General features: G+C 39.4%; 1 protein-coding gene across 6 annotated transcripts in view; it reads left to right on the top strand.

The window, feature by feature from the left end:
- FAM135B (family with sequence similarity 135 member B) overlaps positions 1 to 19,045 on the top strand; it is a 271,095-nt gene that overhangs the window by 130,467 nt on the left and 121,583 nt on the right. For all 6 annotated transcript variants that reach the window (XM_019289330.1, XM_019289329.1, XM_010404724.4 and 3 more), the window contains one exon: positions 600 to 695. In XM_019289330.1, the coding sequence (XP_019144875.1) occupies positions 619 to 695 (77 nt within the window). In that variant the 5' untranslated portion in view covers positions 600 to 618. The remainder of the gene's footprint in view (positions 1 to 599; positions 696 to 19,045) is intronic.

Raw genomic sequence — 19,045 nt, 5'->3', positions numbered from 1 at the left:
AGGTGCCATGACTGTCAGCATTTTCTTTAAAAGAGTATCTTTCATTCATTAATTTTAAAATTATTCATATTCCCTCAGAAGCTTCCCTTCTGGGACTTCATTTAAGTCATAGAAGGGGTCAAAAGCAAGAGAAATCTGAATTCTGCTCTCATCTATCTGTGGTTCTTGTCTTTTTGGCCTATGCTTTTAGAGAAATGAGCTGTGCTGACCCTGGAAATCTGCCATTTCATAAAATGAGATTAAAAAAAAAAATCAATTTCCCATATAAGAGCAGCGAGTTAATTAAAATTTGCTTTGAGATTCTTGCACATAATATGTTATTTACTTTTTGCTTCTTATACTTTTCATAATATTATCATTCTGTCCTCAGGCTTAATTAGACTTTTTACCTCTCTTAATTACTGCTTTGATCTGGCTTTTAGCGAGTTTTCCTGAAGATGGAGCCAAATGATGTCATTGGAAAGATTCCAATTGATATCAGTTGATTTCAAGCTTTGCATGAACCCCAAGATGATGACTAAAATGAAATAATCCGTTCATGGATTTGTTAAGCAAAACACTTCGAAAGCTTATAATGTCTTTATATATGTGTTATTTAGGTGATGACCTGAAAAAACCATGTCTGAGGTTCAGGGAACGGTCGAGTTTTCTGTGGAGCTTCACAAATTCCATAATGTGGACCTCTTCCAGAGGGGGTGAGTTGATGTTTCCATTAATCTGCAGCTGACAACAGAGGAGAAGCTTACAGAGAAGAGTTAAATTGCAAAACAGGTTCTTTTCTGCCAAATGCAGTTATATTTCATGCAATTCCCAGGGCAGAGAAGGATGTCATTGGGCTTTCATTGCTGTCAAGGAAGATCAATATACATTACTTTCGCTATAAACTCAGACTGACTGACTTATTTTTGCAGTACAATGTTGTAATGCTCCAAATTATTTTAAGCTCCTGTTCAGATATAAGTACAATGGCTGCTTTAAATGCTTCTGGAGTGGTTTTCAGTCTCTGTGGTAAATGATCACTGCATTGAATTATAATGCAAACATTTTCATTTTAGGGCCATAAATCTAATGACTATATTCTTTTAATGAAATTTAGCTGAATCCCACCATTTCAGAAGGGAAAATGAATACTTATGTTTGTCTAAAGCTCTGCCTCTGGTGGCCACACTGAGTTTTCACATCCCCATAAATTAGAAGAGCCCATCAAACTTTTGCCTCTATTCTTTTTGCACCACTCTTCCTAGTAGTTTTTATGACAACCTGTTGGCTGTGAAGAAGCCTGACCAGATGTGAGTTGTTGCTCTTCTTGCATATTGCACCCCACAGATGTTCTTCAGTGAAGAAAAATCAGATAAAGAAGCACTTTTGGGGGAGACCAGGACACTCAAATAGGTCAAAAGAATATACCTAATGGAAAATAGTGGGTCTAGAGGAATATTATTTTCTTTCACCTATCACAACTGATGTTTACAGAACACTACATATTCTCTTTCAAGCCTTAGCTTGGCACAGGGATGGTTCACAGCTGATTTGTCTATCTCAAGCACCATTTGCTTCACGAAAAACAGGGAATTGTTTCAGATGTTGGGATGGATTAGGTAGAGCTGTTTCTGTCAGTACAGAGGAATTTTGTCATTTGATTTACTTTGATGAACTGTGTGGGAAAAATGCTGGGAACTTGAATGAAGGAAACACAGGTCTATTTGGTTTTAACAGCTGGCATCTGTCATTCTGTTGCTCTCTCCAAGAGAATAGCCACCAACTTTATGTTAGAAAGTATTCTAACTCTGTCAAATACTGATGTCAAACTGAAAAAAATTCTCTATGCTTGACCTGTTGGGTTTAACCAAGCTATAAAAAAAAAAAGTCTCATGACCATTGTGGTCCTTATGATAACAGAAGACAGCCCTAGCTATAGATTTTTTTTTTCCTTGACTTGTGGTGATAATTGTAATGTCTTTGACCTTCCTCACAACTGAAATCCACACCCATCTGTGGGCTGTTCTTTTAGACTTAGACAAGAGGATATTCGGAGGTTAGCCAGGAATCTTTCCATGTTCCAGTGTGATGACCTGTCTGTTTTTTCTTGTATTGGTCTGATTTTGCATTCAATCATTTCTGTAAAATGCTTTCCTTGGCTTTGACAGTCAGATCAAATCTCTGGTGTGGGGGGGTAAGCCTAGCACTAACACAGATAATATATTCAGCTGTCACATTAATGAGTTCCTAATTATCTTTGCTTTTTTCCCCACTGGTACTTACCTTGCTTTACTGATTAATATTCTAAACACATGATGCTATAGGTTATACTGCATTAATTTGTTTGCAGTCGTTTTTCTTTCTATGTATCCTGCACAATATTACGTTTGCTTTCCTTCCATCATTTTAACCTTTACATTTCCAGCAAAATCTGTGTGTCTCATATTTCTGGTCACTATCCTCCAGCTGACTTCATCTGCTCAGCAGGCCCTTTCACTATAGCATGAATATGTGAAGAGAAAGAGTAGGAGAGCTTGCCAAATTTCATTTTAACTTGGGCACTCTTTTTATTTTGCCATTTTTATATTGCCGTTGTTGATATTGACTATAGGCATCTGGGATATCTTGGATTTACATGGTCTCTACAGGGGAGAGTGTGGTAGAATTAAGAATGATGTGTATTTTCTACTTAACTAAAATTTTTCTTCTCTGAGTGACTTGTAAATTGGGTCAATACCATTCTGTGCTGCTGAAGGTCAGAAAGGTGATTTATGAAGGGTTGTCTATCAGAAAAGCAGAGAAATTGAAATTCATCTTAATTTCTGTGGGAACCCAACATTCTGTGTTTTTTTAACCTCAAAAGCAGGAACAAAAATGAAGAGTATTAATAATAATTTATATAATCTACTTTTCCTCTTAATATTTTGGTACAAAAACAAAATAAAAAATAATAATAAAAATCCTGAATATGTATCTCCAGAAATACAGAATAGTCCTGCTCCTGTATGCCTAACTGACAAGGTTGAAATTTCTGGTTTGGAACTAGGTAATTGCAGAAATAAGGGCAGTATTTCCCAAAATGCTTAGTCTTGGCTAACTGTCCTTCTGAGGGCATTACCCTTTGGGACAGTGTGGCTGTGCCAACTGTGAGTCTTTTCAAGAAGAGCACTCCGTTCAAATAAAGGAGTTAATAACTCAATGTGATTTAGGAAGAAAATCCTGGGTAAATCAGCCCTTCTGGAACCATTAGGTGATAAGTAATAATCAAGCTTGATTAAGGACATGATCTGCTGTCCATAAGTCACAAAGTCAAAGTGCTTTAAAATGTTAGGCTGCTGGTAATGGCCCTGTTCTATTTTTGATTTTACTGGATGCTATTTTGAAATCTGTATGCATGCACAGCCAGTTGCCACCTCTACCCCCCCATGAGAAACAGTAGCTCCTTTAACTTTTTTAACAACAACCTGTGATATTTTAATCATGGTTTTTTGCCTGTATGAATAGTTAGTACTGAAAAGAGACTGATACAAAAATCAGGATTTTTTTTTTTTTTTTTGTGAATATTCATCATGGTTATATGATTTTGGCAAATATATATCAGGAACAGTCAGTAAATTATGTGCAGGTAGTTTGTAACAGTCAGTTACTGGTAAATTTATCTTCTGGAGCACAAATATAACCGTGTCAGTATTTATAGATATCAAAGGTTAAATGCTGTGGGTGCTGCTATAGGGGAAGAAAACCTTTTCTTTGGTCAAACCAAAGGATTTGCAATGCTGCTTGATGCCAGAGTTCTAAAGGTTGAGTAATAAGTAATGCAATTTCTGGAAGGAAAAACATTTTTGAGTTTTCTGTCTTTAATTCTTTCCATCATGTGCTGCTTAATAACTGGTGACATTTTCTCTAGTGAAATTAGCTAACTGATTCTGATTTTCCCTAATAGAGTAGGAAATAAAATTATCCTTGACTGCCAGAGATCAATTAATTGATTTGTCTGGTTCTGTCAGAAGCAATCCTTCTGCACCTTTTTTTCTTAAAGCTTTTCAAAATCTATTTGACTGAGGAAAAAAAATGAACCCCACAACTACTGCATTCAGAGGCTGAGTAATATTTGGAGTTTGTGAGGAAATAGAGGAAAAAGAAGGTGAAATAGTAACTGACTAGTGGTAGGATTCTGGCAATGATGCATTATGAAACTAGGACCAATGTAAGTCACTGGTTACCGATCACAGTGCTGAATCAACTGCTTATCAGTCTTCTCAATCCTCAAATTCCAGGCTGCAATTTGTAAGCGTGTAACACTTACACTGGTGGTTTGTGTGCATGAGGGGTGGTGGTGATTAAAAATGAGTGGAAAAATGAAGTCCAGTTTCTTCTAAAAGTAATGCTCCATTGCCCTGAAGAAAGGATTAGTGGTCTCAGAGCTTACAAAACCCTACAAGGATCAGACCAAGGATCATTAGCATTCAGAGCTGCTGGAAACAAGATCTTCTGACTTAAGAGACTAAGCTTTTATGTGGCAAAACATCCCTGTTAACTACTAGATGGACAACAGGGCTTCAGTGTACTTAGCCACGAAGTCACTCCTTTAGAGACAAAATGCAGCAGCTCCTTTTCCCAGCAAACTGGGGTTCAGCAGTCCATCAGTGCCTTTTTTGTCAGATGGGTACCTGAGAAATACACATTGTATTCAGAGGTTCAGCCCTTATTTCCCTTATTTCCCAGAGTCTTTGAGGTACAGTGTCAGAATATATTTATATATATATAAAATATAATTTGAAAGTGTAGAACAGAAGTAAGTCTTGTTATTTTGTTCATAAAAATATGCATTTCTTCAGATTTCTCACATGTAATGAAATACATCTCACTTTTGGACTGTAAATCTATGTCATTTTGAAAATACTTACCTAGTTCATTTATGATGCATGAATTCTCTTTAATAAAAATGAAGAAAAAAAAAAAGGGGGGGAAATAAAAGGAAGAGGGCTTATAAGCATAGTGAAGTGATAGAAGTGATGCCTTTTTGGAATAATAAGTGCTGTCCCTTGGAACAGATGCTTTGACAGAACTGACTTTTTTCTTGCCACGATGACATATCACCTTCACTTTAATGCAGCATCCAATATTGTCAAAAAAAAAAAAAAAAAAAAAGAAAAAAATGCATAAAACCCCTCAGGAGTAAGAAGACAGGTACTCCACATGGTCATGCAGTGATAGCTGAGAACCTACTGCACTGAAATGACAAGACTGGACTTAGTTTAGCACAAATCTAAAGTCATGAAAGTAGCTGAAGTGCAGGCGTGCAGGAAGCTAAACATCAATGTCCTGAAGTGTACCAAGTGGCAACTTCAGGAGAATCATGGATGATGGGTTATTGTCATGACAGCTGGTGAGGACAATTTTCTCATTTGGCTAATGAGTATAGCCATCTTTAATTTCTAGGCACCTTGTGTCTGCTGAAGAGAGCTGGGATTTCCTGTGCCAGTGGTAGGGAGGAAACATTGAACTAAATGGAGTGGAGCCTAAGAGGTGAGACTGCTCTGCAGGTGAAGAGCAGCATGTCAGCAAACTCCATTGACTGGTAATTGATTAGTCAGTGGAAAGTAAGGTATTCTTGTGTCTGGAAAACAGATTTCACCTTCAAATAAGCAATACTCAGGCTTACCTGACCCTAATACATCAGGTTCTGTGTCACTTGGTCACCTATAGACAACAGAGCTAAAGGCCAGCTCCAACTCTCCTAAGAGGATGGCTAACCAAGGCAATACCACAGAATTAGTACAAATTCAGAAATAAGGGGCCTGGATAGATACTATTCAAGGCCTTGAGATAATGCTTTACATGCTAGTTCATGATTGTTTTCCACATAAATTTCCCAGCAATCATTAATACAGAGCTAAAACCACGCATGTGCAACGTCAGAGGGAAAATTCTGGACAACACAGTAATTTCGAACAAACACATGTTGGAGAGCCCAGAAATGTTACAGTAATTTGAGAGCTTCTGAGAACTCCAAATGTCGTCTTGCCACTCCTCAACCCATATGGTCCAGCTTCACCACTTGTTCTGCTCCCATTTGGCACCCATGTAACACAACATGAGTTGACTGAGTCATATGTTGAGAAAGAATGTGCTCAGTTTACTTCAGCCACCCTTCACACATGGGATAGCAACTGTTACTTTCTTGGTCATGAACACTAGAATGATAACTAGTCATTAAAACAACTTACTTAAAACTACACACTGCACAACATTCAGCAAATTCGCCTCTGCTCATGGGCACATCAGAGGAAAAAAAAGAAGTATTTTCTAGTAAATCAATACATTTACTTCCTAACTCTCTTTCTGATCCTGGTCTTGGTAGAGTTGTCTTAGGTTTTCCCCACCTGCAGAAAATAAACAACTGGGACTTAAGAAAGACATTTTTAAGGATCAGTAAATGTTGCAAAGCAATTTCTGATCCAAAGATAAAAGGTGGTGATGCTTACAGAGAGAACAGTTTGGTATAGATACTCTGGCATCCAGGTGGAAAGCTTTGTACACACTGGGAAAATCCATAAATCAAAGGTAAGGATACAGACAGAGAAGGCATTCTGCTTGCTCCTGGAAGACAAACGTTAAAATACATCATATAGACAGTGCTAGCCAAGAGGAATGTCATGCAAACAGATGGGATCCACTCTCCTAGGAAATAAAATGCAAGCTGTGATGTCAGATTAAAGTCTTGGGCAAAACATTAGAGTTAACAAGAGAAGAAAAAACCAAAATGAAACTTTTGGGATTTAGCCAGCTTTTAATGCTCATCAGCCATTAACCTGGAAGACAGCTCATTCTATCATCTATAACATTAAAAATTGACTATTACAAGATTTTCTTCAAAGCTCTTGATGTATAATTTGGCACTGCCTTTCCTATTTTTATGAATCAAATTCATAAAATAAAAATATTTCTATAAGCAGAGACCTTAAATTTAAAGTATCATTCCCTAGAGTATCACAGAGCGGCTTTGATCCCCCTTAAGTTCTGCTAAGCAAATGTATTAATTTAATGGACTAAATGCATGTCTTTGAGGTGAATTTCTACTTGAACCAATACACTTTATACAAAAAGTGGTTGCTCTTAATTCATAGGTGTTTTAGAAGTAACTGTGATCTTCATTGATGCACTTGGATCTCTGAGTCTATCTCCTTAATGAATTGATGACACAAGCCCCATAAATTCTTAGAATCATTGTGTCATTAAGTGCAGTATTGAAAATTGAGCTCCTCAGGATGTGACACACTTGTTGAGGAACTGGACACAGTGACATCAAGACTTAAGGCATGGAGCATTCCATACAGCTGAAAAGCAGAACCTAATTTTATTAGCAAACTGCATTTCTCAGCTAAAATCACATTTTAATGATAATCAAGTCAACCTGTTTTGTTCTGTAAGCTAAACAGCCAGGGGAGTTACTGGAGACCACCATGCTGATGATAAATCACTAAAACAGTGTTTGCTGCATGGGTTGAAACTGAGTGCAGAAAGAAGCTGCACAGCTTCTTTGTTGTTTCTGTGCTGAGGAACACTATGGCCACACTCACCCTAGAGCCAGGGAATCGTTCATGCTGGAAGGGAATTTGCCTGATCTTAAGCCCAATACCTACTTAAAGCAGGACCAATTATTGAATTCAGACCACGTTACTCAAGGGCATGTCCAGTCCAGTCTTGAAAACTTCCAAGGATAGAGGTTCTCCAGACTCTGGGCAGTAAATTACAGAGCTTAAGTATAATCGAATTACTTTTTCCCTTGCAAGGACCAGGTCTAGTTGTTGTCCCAACAGCTTGTCCTGTATTTAAAGACAAGATTTGCTGCTGGTGATCACTCTGTGCTTTCCCTAGGGATATGCACACTGTGTGTCACAGAGCCACAGAATGGTTTGGGTTGGAAGGGACCTTAAACACCCTCTAGTTCCAACCCACCTATGTAACAATGTGATAACACATTCCAAATACAGATAACTTCAGCTGCCTCTATTAGTTGCTGTTTGCAGAGTGCTTTAGGGAGGAAAAGTGCCAGAAGAGCTAGAAATACCAGAATCACCCTCACATGAAAATTTGGAGAACAAATTCTCGTTCTCTGAAAAATTGCACACAAGGAACACAGTGGATTTTTTGAAGCATTTCATATTTTATTACCAGACCTTCTCATTCACTAATTTCTGGCACTCTCTCTTGTTTAGAATAATTGCCCTGACACAGTCTATGCCGATGCCATGTTTCTGGCTAGTTCTAGTTAAGATCAGTGCTTTAAAACTGTGTCACTTCACTTGTTCATAAGTAATAACATCTTGCAGCACATACACATAAATCCTTTCACAAGCCTGAGGGCTTAGGCTTCCTTACACTTACATAAACAGAGAGGTGAGTGATTCCAAGCATCAGACATGGGTCCATCTGCAACTCTCTGACTTAGGAACTCTAGTCAACATCTCAGGTATAGCTGTGTATAAATATAAATCATGTGAGGTGAGATCAAAGCTACTTTCTGCCATAATTCACTCAGAAAATCATCAAAGCAGCAATGTAAATGTCACTTGAACAGAGGTGATATTTGCTCAGAGGAGATCGTATGTAGATATTAAGGGGCAAAGGTTTAATTTTTGGCCAGCCAAATGCAATATTTAGCCCAGTTTGTTGTTTGTTTTTTGTTTTTTGTTTTTTTTTTAATAAGGGCTTGCAAAGAACACGCTTACTTTCCACTCCTCTATCACTGATTAACAACAATGAATTGTTTAATAAGTGAATGGAACCAGAAGTTAGTATTTTTTAAATATATATTTTTTAAACTGTTATGTATTTAATTATTTTTGGAGCTTTGGAGTACAACCTGCCATGGTTTTCAAAGCAACTGTGAGCATTCAAGGATTAATTGTAAATAGTACAAGACTTTCTTGTAAAATTGCCTCACTCCAGAAAATATGGTTTTAAAAGAAAGGGGAAGGATGGGCATACAAAGCACAGACATTACCAAAGTCTCAACTGCAAACTATTTATTTACAAACATGTACATAAACATGCACGTAAACACACCAGGTGACAAGTTTTATTTTAAATCCCATTCTGTATGAGATTTTTATATGATACTCATCACTAACATCTGTGCAGCCCTCAGTAATGTTAGATGAAGAAAAAAAACCCACACCAGTATTTTCTCTCACTGTTATCTACTTGATGCACATTATTTTCACAGAGGAGGCACTGCCTCATGTCAGGAGATGTGGTTCAGCTCTACTTGCCTGTCCCACATTTGAAACAATCCTGTCCCTTGGCCATACTGTTCATACACTTCATTGCACTTTTGTAAGGTAATTTTGCAAGACATTTTAACGTAACATTTCCAAGCTGAAATAAAATATCTAACTGTTGCTATTTGTTGGAATGAGTAGTGAGTTTGGGAAATTACTTGAGGTGGGCTTGAATGATCTTTTAGCTCATCAACTATTATCTACAAACATGGGAGTAGTAATAATATCTTATAAGATTGTTCCTTATAGGGTATAGTTACAGATGCTCAGATGCTGTGATAGTAGAAAATATAATTGTGTCTGGGAAAGGTTTGTTCTGACTTTCATTTTTCAGATATCTTTGTATTCAGCTTAAAATATCCCGAAGTCTAATTTTCAGAATGCAAAACTGCACACAATCTCTTGATCAGATCCTTTTAAGATGGCTTATACTGGCAACACAAAATAATTACTCTTTTTTTGACACTTAATCCTTTAGAGTTTCCTTGCTATATTAACTGGTTTTGGAACTGTATACTTTAAATTAATGGTTACAGTTAAGCTATACGGTGTGTATGCTGCAGACAGGGCGCACTTGAGATGCAAGGAAAAAAACAGTTGTCCTTTGTCCTTGCATTAATTGAGTTCAGTATATTGTGTGTCTGGACGGGAAGATCTCTTTTAGCACTTTAATTACTTAATGCGCTTGCTGCAGCAAAAGAACATTAACAAACACAAATCAATTTCTCCCATCAATCCATGTCCACTTTGTTATGGTGGAACATTAATTCATTTGTGGGGATAACATCTGCCAATAGAAGGTATTACAAATAAAATGCATCTGAAAAATGAACTGTTGTTTAGTAATCTCTTGTTCCTGTTTGGCTATGCATGATAAATCTTTATAAGGATGTCTTGCAACAAATGAAAAGTCAGTTTATAATGTGACTGTTGGAGTGATGTCTGCAATCAAAACCCACCAAAAATACCAAGAAAGCTGTGGATTTTTAATTTATTTTGTAATTTTTTTGTTGACCAATTTAAAGTAATCTCTTTGGTTTCGATATTTCCAGGACTCACATGTCCTTCTCACAAGATAAACTTTGTGAAGCAGTGGAAAGGGATAAATTGATGCAGTAGGCCTACTAGAGCTTGAGAAAAGTGACTGGGTGTGAAGATTCTAGATAAGAGCAGCCCTGGGTAGTTCAATCACTTAAAACTTTATAAAGTATAAAGAAAGAAGGCTAAATCATAGAATAGTTTGGGTTTGGGACCTTAAATCTCATATTTTTCCAACTCCTATGCCATGGGCAGGGACACCTTCCACTAGACAAGGTTGCTCAGAGCCCCATCCAACCTGGCCTTGGACACTTCCAGGGATAGGGCATCCACAACTTCTCTGGGGAACCTGTGTTATGGCCTCACCACCCTCTGAGTAAAGAATTTCTTTGTAATACCTAATCTAGACCTCTCCTCTTTAGTTTAAAATCCTATATCCTGTCACTATCTAGTGATGTATAAAATCCCTCACTCTTATAAGCCTCCTTTAGGTACTGGAAGGCTGCAGTGGGGTCTCCTGGAGCCCTCTCTTCTCAAGGCTGAACAATTTCTATCATATTTTCAGTAAAAAGTCATTAAAATTTTCCCCTGTTCTCAGCTCCTAATGCTCCCCTCCTTGGACACAATGCTGGATTATTCTTGACCTGTTGCTCTGTTTCAGGACTCTGCAGAACTTAGTTGATGGTCAAGCCTCTTAGGATGGTCCAGTTCCAAGATTTGCATGGTGTCAGATAACATCCTTTACTTTTCAAGATTCTCTGCTAGCCAAATTAGCAAGGTACAAAATCCACTGAATTCAGGCACTGAAAGTCCTGCAAAAATTAAGGATAGTAAAGGAACTGTTAAAGGAAGCCAATGAGACTTTAAGGTAGAAGGAAAATCCATAAATGACCTGGATGATCAGATTGACTGAGCCATCACCATGTTTGCTGAGGGCTCCAAGCTGATGGTGAGGTGGACATGTCAGGAGGGAGAGATATCTTACAGAGAGACCTGGACAGGCTGGAACAGTGGGCAACAGCAACTGTGTGAAGTTTAGCAAACACAAGTGCAGGGTGCTAGCCCTGGGATGACATAACCAAAAACCCAATCTCTGAGGAATGACAGAAGGAAATCTCTTCTGACTGAAGGTTTTGTCTCCCTGGAGAGGAGAAGGCTCTGGGGGAATCTCATCACAGTATTCCAGTAAGTATTCCAGGGTAAGTACAAAGAGAACACTCTGTCTCTTCACGAGGAGCCACCTGGAGAAGACAGAGGGCAATTTAGACCAGAAAGGATTTCATCCCTGTATAGTTTTTACAGAGAGAATAATCATTCACTGGAACAACATCAGGGGTTGGGTCATTGTAGAGTCCCCATCTCTGGAGGATTTCTATATGCGGCTGGTCTAGACAAGGCTGCTGGATGATCTCCTCCTGGCTTCCATTCCCATGAAAGGCTGAATTGGATTATCTTTTGAGGTCACTTCCATTCTAGGCTATTCTGTGATTCTGTGACTCTATGAAGAGTGCTTTTTCACAGATCATGATGGAAGATAAGCGTGGGTTTCACTTCTAGCTGTTTTGGAAGTAAGCCCCCTCATACCAAGAGCAGATTTGCAAACAGCTTGGAGGCTTTACTGATGCAAAGATAAGTGGCTGCTAATTCTTGGTGTTTCCAGAATTTGGTGGCAGCTCAGGTAGACACATCATCATTTGTCTCTGCTGCTGTGTTGTTCAGTATTGCTCTGATTCTATTTTTCTTTCTGTGAATAATTTCTTCTGGGAGAAAATTTCTGAAACACAAGGTTTTGTGAATTCTTACATTATTAATACTAACATTTTTAGGATTAGTTCAAAAATGAGATCAGAGCTTGAGCAGAGGGGACAGGTTCATGATACAATTGGGAATGAAAACTCTTTTCACCTCTCTGTATAGATTTTCTGTAACGGACTGAGGACTCATATTGACAAAAACATTGTGAAGAGGTTTCACTGTAGTTGTTAGTACTGAATCCATTCAGCAGAAAATGGGATTTCCATCTCTAGAGCTGTCAGGCTTGTGCCAACACTGAGTGTACTTTCAGAAGAGAGTATTCATCCTTCTTGGTAGAGGGGGAAATGTCTCTTCAGTGCTGCCAACACTTCAATGAGAAATATAGGTGGATTTTGGTAAGATCCCACATTTAGCAGTTAGTTTTGTTTCTGTGGAGTGAGTGGGTAGACATAGAGATGACCCATTTCTTGACAAAGGTTAGGAAAGAAAATGTAAAGCAGACATTGTATCATGAATCTCTCCCTTGAAACTGTTTGTTGGAAAAGGAAAGCTGAAGGGTCACTGTAATCAGGGGGGTCGGGTGTCCCTGTGCAGGTACTGGAAGCAGGGAAAGCAGGGAGGGGTCTGTGGGGAGAGGCTGGGGCTGCACCATGCTAGACACGGATGGTCCCAGGGGCAAGGAGCTGGAGGACCTGGGAATGAAGGAGTGAGGTCGAGATTGGGAAAAAGGCAGGGAGACGAATCAGGAATCAAAGGGTGTGACTGTCTGAGCTTCAAAAAAAAGGAGTCGATGCAGGGAAAATGGTTTAATTTTGTTTATCATCAGCCTACTCTGCTTTTAAATATAAATAAATATTTTTTTCCCAAACCACGTCTGTTTTGCCTGTGATGGTAAGTGGTATGTGCTCTCCCCATCTTTATCTTGAGCCAAGAACTTTTTTGTTTTCCTTTCTCCCACTGTTCTTTTGAGGCAGGGGAGTCAGGGAGCTGGCAGCTGACAGAGGTCAATCCACAGCACGCAGGTCAATCTCCAGTTTTGCATCCTCTGACCAAAGCTGGGTGATGGTGGAAGTCCTGTGCTTTTCCTGCATCTCTAACTGTCACTTCAGCTGTAATATCTTCTCATTTTTACTGATCAAATTATCTCTATATTGTTCTATTTGTTTTAGTAAGGCTGCAATCTCTGTTTTGTCACTAGTGCTTCCTGTTCTGCCTCCAATGGTTCCTTCAGCACTTGATCAGAGATGCCTTCTGTAGGTAGCCTTGCCTTGTATCATCCAATTTAAACTGTAAAGCAGACATCTGAATCTGGTTATTGTACTGTTGCTGTTGTAATCTTTCTTCATTTTCTTTTAATTCTCTTACTACTTTCTTAATTCTTTGTAGTTGTTGTTCCAAGCAGCTTACGGTCTCTAAGACCTCATTACTTCTGCTCTCCAGTTCTTGCATCTGTGCTCTATTTCTTTGTCAGAGGCTGTAAATTCTTGCTGGTTTTGTTCCTTTCCTAATAAAAACTTAGTGTATTCATCCATCTTCTATTTTATTTCCACTTGCAAAAATTCTACCTCATATTCTTTATGCATTCCAGAACTCTTTGATGTTACTCCTAAGTTTTAACTGTTCTTCCAATTCCTTAATTTCTTGCACTCCATTAAATTTTCCTTTTTACAGCTTGTTTATCCATCAATTGCCACTGTTTTTCAAGCTATTTTTCAAGGACTGGAATTTGCTTTCTTAGATATACGGGCTCCAATAATTACTTAGCTAAGTCCTGGTTTCTATGCAGTTGTTCTCCATGTTCTACATCCTATTTTATCATTTGAGAGGGCAAGCTGAAACGGTCCTTTCCTGCCTGGTGCTGAAGCTCTAATTTGTCCTTTGCCAAAAATTCTACTTCCAGTCCTAGAAAGTAATTATAACAGGAGCAGAGGTGTTACAGTTTTGTGGCACATCATTTTCTTTTGTTATGGACTTGTGCTGGTTGTGTGAAACATCAAAAAACTGAAGTTTTGTACAAACATATATTTTTTGCTCCATGTTCTAATCTGAGACTGAAAAGTGTCCACATTTCCTAGCTATTGTTTGAGTGGTTTTTTTCTGATTCTGTACTAGGATCTTTACTGTTTCAGAATAAGGAATGCTGCTTTTTTGTTTGTTTTTCTATTTCTTTATTTTCTACATGTATGACACAGTCATGTTTTAATCTGTTTACATCTCATAGGGGCTGCCCTCATAAATAAAGCTGTCTGTCTGAATTAAGAGCCTCATTTTGAGAAGAAATGGCCCATTGCAATCCCTTTCTCTTTAACGGGAGAAAACTGTGTTGTAATGAGTTCTAGGAATTGGGTTCCAAAAGAGAACAGGATCAAATTCCTCTCTGAAACCCACCTGAGACATCCTAGGAATGGCTGTCGGCGTTCAAGGAGTGTCTGGACGATGCTCTCAGTCATGTGGTTTAGTTTTAGTTAGTCCTGTGAGAAGCAGAGACTTGGACTTAATGACTGCTTGGACCCAGTGATGGGTCCCTTCCAACTTGAGATACTCTATGATTCTGTGACCTGAATGAAAAATCATACTCCCCTCAAAATACCTCAGAACAAATAAAGCTGCACTTCAGCAGAAACCACTGAAGCAGTGTCTTTGTACCTCTGAAATAAGTTTCTGTTTTCTGACCTTAAGAATTGAACTGGACCCAGATAGAAATGCTGAATTCTGTGTTTCTCTTCGCTGTGGTACTAATCAGCCATCCCTGGGCTCAGTTTCATGCAGCTCTGCATTCCCTTGGGAATGTCCTGTGTGCTATTGCCAGATGCTCCCACCTTGCACCTGCTGATGCACCTGAGCTGAGCAAGGACCTGTGTGTTGGGTCAGTGCTGTGAAGCAGGGCCTGTAACCCCAAATTGCTTTGGGAGAGAGGTGACAGTGAGTGTGAATTCCCCTTGGGCTCCTGTAAATGTCAGGCCTTAGTGGAGGCACTTCCAGCTGCAGTCTGGTAATGCAGCTCCTTTCTTGTTCTGCCAGCCAGCCAGCAATGACTGACATTGAGTCCAGTGATGGCAGATGAATAACAGAGCAATGGCTGTCTGGGATCATGGACCAGGAGACCATCCTGCAATTGTGAGAGGTACAGGCATAGCCATGAGACAAAATGAGTCTGAGACCACACAACTTGACCTATCTGCATGGCTTTGTTCCACCACAGGAAATGTTCAGCCTGTATGAGACTTCCTGATATTTGAGCTGACCAATTTAGTGATGGCATAATTTAGGGATCTGCTGGATGGACTAAATAACGTGACTCGTCCTGGGATCGTGATTCACTCTGTGTCAGGTCACATTGCATCTCCACTATGCTCATTTCCCTAAACTTCCTTCTTTTGGAAACTAGTTCAGGGTCAACGGCTAGATGTCTTGGGGTGACTCAGCTTTTGTATTCATTTGGGATTAGATAATTACCAGGCTGTGAATAAAGTGAAAGTCTCTCCTTGCTCTGCTGGATTAGACATTGTGATCCCAGTATTTTGCATCTTTGTTTCAAGGTCACTTTGGCTTTCAACCTTCTGAGAAGTTCTGAGATATGAAAAAAAAAAAAAAAAAAAAAAAAAAAAATTAAAGCAACAGCTTCTAAGAAGTCATTTCATGGCTATCATTTTCATTTTTCTCCTTTTTCCAGGAGTGAGATACAAAACAAAATGTAGAGTAAATAACCACATCTCCAAACCTGTTTATCCATTTCACTCCACAAGCATTACAGAAGCACTTTAGAAATCTCATGAGACATGATGTTTGCCTTATTCTACTAAAAAAAAAAAAAAGCAAAAGATGTAATATAAAGGTTTGAATTGATCTCCAGGAATATTCATCTTATTTTATATTTATTAAATTGTTTTTATAGTCTCTTAATTGCACCCAGAACAGGTGAGGGTTAATTCTCTCTCTCAGAAAATCAGAGTGTAAGTTTTTCCAGGTGCTTCAGTTAGAAGAGCACAAAATCTCTCATCTTCAACTCCTCATATTATATAAGAACAGATTGGAAAAGGTTACTACTTGACTGTGAGGCTAAATTAAACTATGTTTTCAAGGTTTCCTTTGCTTTTGAGACAAGAATGTAAGTGATCATATCCTTATTGGGGTCCTAATTTTTCTGCCCTTTCCTTTCACTGCCTTTCTTTTCCAACAATAAAGCACATTTCTATCGTTTTACTCTCTGTTCACCGTTCTACTGCCCATTCCTCTTCACCCCTACCTTGCTATGATGACTGAAAGGGAAGTAAAGGGCAAATTGCTTTAAAAGTATGAATATGGGACTAAATAAAAGACAGCATTGCTACCTTGATGAGCATAAAAGGGCAAGAGCCCCTGAGGTGAGCATAAAAGGAGATATAAAGAGAGCTGTTTGGTGTAATTGTCAGAGAACCGCCAGGTTTCATGGGCTGGAGATTTTATGGCTTGTGGGATTGCAAGTTTCTGCAGAGGAGAGATGATCTGATGAAACTACAAGAAGCAAGATGTATAAAAATTATAAAAGTTGTGGCTTACCTGGATCCAAATGAAATCCTTGCCTGAAAAGCATTGAGTGCCAAGCGTAGGCTCTCCTTCACTGAAATACTTTTGTGGACACTAGAGCTCTGTCAGAGACTGAAATATTATAGTTTATGACTTAAACATTTTCTTAGAGGACTTTTAAAACTGTATTACAAAAACTGCAGAGAAGACACCTAACCCTGAATGGGGCCCTGACTGGGGCCTTACACCGCTCCCTGATGAAGATAAGATAAAGTAACAGCTCAGGGCTGGGGACATTCACAAAGCACAGGCTTAACACCTCCAAGGTGGAGACCACAGCCCCAGGGCTGTCAGCTGCCAGGCTCCCACAGACCCTCGAACCAAGGGGTGGAGGGAGGAGAGGCTTTGGGTGTCTTGGAAAAGCCTCTGGTCAGAGGCACAGTGACTCCCATCCTCCACTGTGCAGAGGAGCCCAGCTGAGGGGTGCTCACTGGGGGGAAGCTTATCCACAGCAGAAGGGGGTGACATGGCCCATCAAAGGGGCCCCCCCTCAAAGGGGTCCCCAGACCCTGCAGCAGAGCACCAGAGATGATGCAACAGACCCTCAGTGTTGCAAGGGACAGTGTCAAGCCAGCCCCCACAAGGAGACATGTGGGCATTCCCACCTGGCCCAAAGCGTGTCTTAATCCACGGGATTCTGCACTCTTTGGCCTGTGGTGTGGTGGCGGCGTGGCCACGGCAGCGATGGGAGACCCTCACCACCAGCAGAGCAGATGGAGGGGAGCAATGAGACATCATTGGGACCCTCGGATGGGTGATCTGCTTCCACCTAACCCCTGTCACCTCTCCCTGTCCCCCCACCCCCCCCATGCACACTTCTTTTTCCATTTCTTTCTTTCTTTCTTTTCTCTTCCTTTCTCTTTGCCTCTTTTACTATTAAATAAAACACATCAATTTTTTGGGCATCAACATCTAACCTCGTTTGGTTTTAATCTCATTTCTGGGAATATTTTAAACCTTCTAAGTTCTTTCCGGTTTATGCACAGAGGCTTAGCTTTCTTTGCTTTTCTGGGTTTAAACCGGATTGTAACAAGCTCATCTGCCAGAAGCTGGGTATATTTTTTTCCACGTTATACCCAGAGCACTCAGCTCTTGAGAGCTTCCAGCCCTAAATCCTGGACTCAGGACATAAGTATCCATGTTTGATCCAGGGATATGCTGAGCACCTTCTGAAGATATTAAGAATCCTTGTGTACTGTTTGCTTGCATGAGAAGGAATCACACGAAGCACTTCTCAGGCCTGCAGAACTAGGCAGCATCTGGTTTTAAAACAGGATTTTGTATCATAATAAAAATAAGAAAAAATAAAAATAGGGTTGCCATTAATTTACAATTGAACAATTTCATCTTCTCTGTATGATGCAGACTCCTGGTAGGTGAAAAGTTTGCTTTCATAGACCCACTACATCTTTTACTGAGAGAAAAGTACATTACTTACTGTACTGCGAGGAGGGTATGGCTCGCCCTCCTCACACAATTAATTTTAGACTTCCCTTCATCAAACGTTAAAGAGCCTGAGAATAAAACTGGGATGAGAATTGTAGAAACTTGATGCGATAAATGGCTGTGGAGTCTTGATCAGAGTGCTGCAGCTGTGTCTGACTGACCTGCCCTGACGTGGCAGCTCTGGGCATCACAGAGGGAGCTGCCAGATAGACCTATCACCTTGTTCACTGTGTGTAAGACCAAGGGTTGAGGAAAGCCTTCCTCTCCTACCTCTAATAGACTCCAAAGTGAGTGTAAGATTCCCTGGGCTGTCTGAGGTGTTCTTCCTATTGCTAAAAAGGTGAGAAGAAAATGCTGATAATGGGAATGGTGATGAATTCTGTGAACAACCAGCTCCTGCCTGCTGCTAGCTCCTGTGTCCCACACTCACTCCTTTTTTTCTGGGCTATTCTAAAGCCTGCCAGAAGCCTGAGGTAGAGTTAGGTCAGAAAAGCTTCTTGAAGTAATATTTAATTTTAAAATGTCTGGATTTTGTAGATGTGTCTGAAACTTTTTGTAGTTATATTGTAGGTCTTCCTCATGCACATGGTATTGCACATTGTGCTTGCTTATATAGCAATGTGGTAGTTTTTCTTGTTCCACATGTCTGATTAATCATGTTCCACAGTCTGATTAATATGCTTTCAATATTAGGTGTAAAATTATCACCTTTTCCCATGCTCTCCTATTTGAATAGCCAAAAAACCCACAAAATATTTATATACAAAACAGAGATGGATTTATACAGTGCACTTCTGTGTGACTCATGCACTTTAGAGATCCACGAAGTATTATTGACTCTATTAGGTATGTAACCTAAAGCATTATCACAAACAAGGAAAATTCTCCACTGTTTTATGCAAACTTACAGAATTTTTTGTGGCTATACCTCTGATTTGCTTCACTGAAGGGAAAGGAGAAATAAAAAGGGTCTG

This window comes from Corvus cornix, chromosome 2, assembly GCF_000738735.6.
Source record: "Corvus cornix cornix isolate S_Up_H32 chromosome 2, ASM73873v5, whole genome shotgun sequence".
NCBI lineage: Eukaryota > Metazoa > Chordata > Aves > Passeriformes > Corvidae > Corvus > Corvus cornix.
This window is presented reverse-complemented; position numbering and strand designations above follow the sequence as displayed.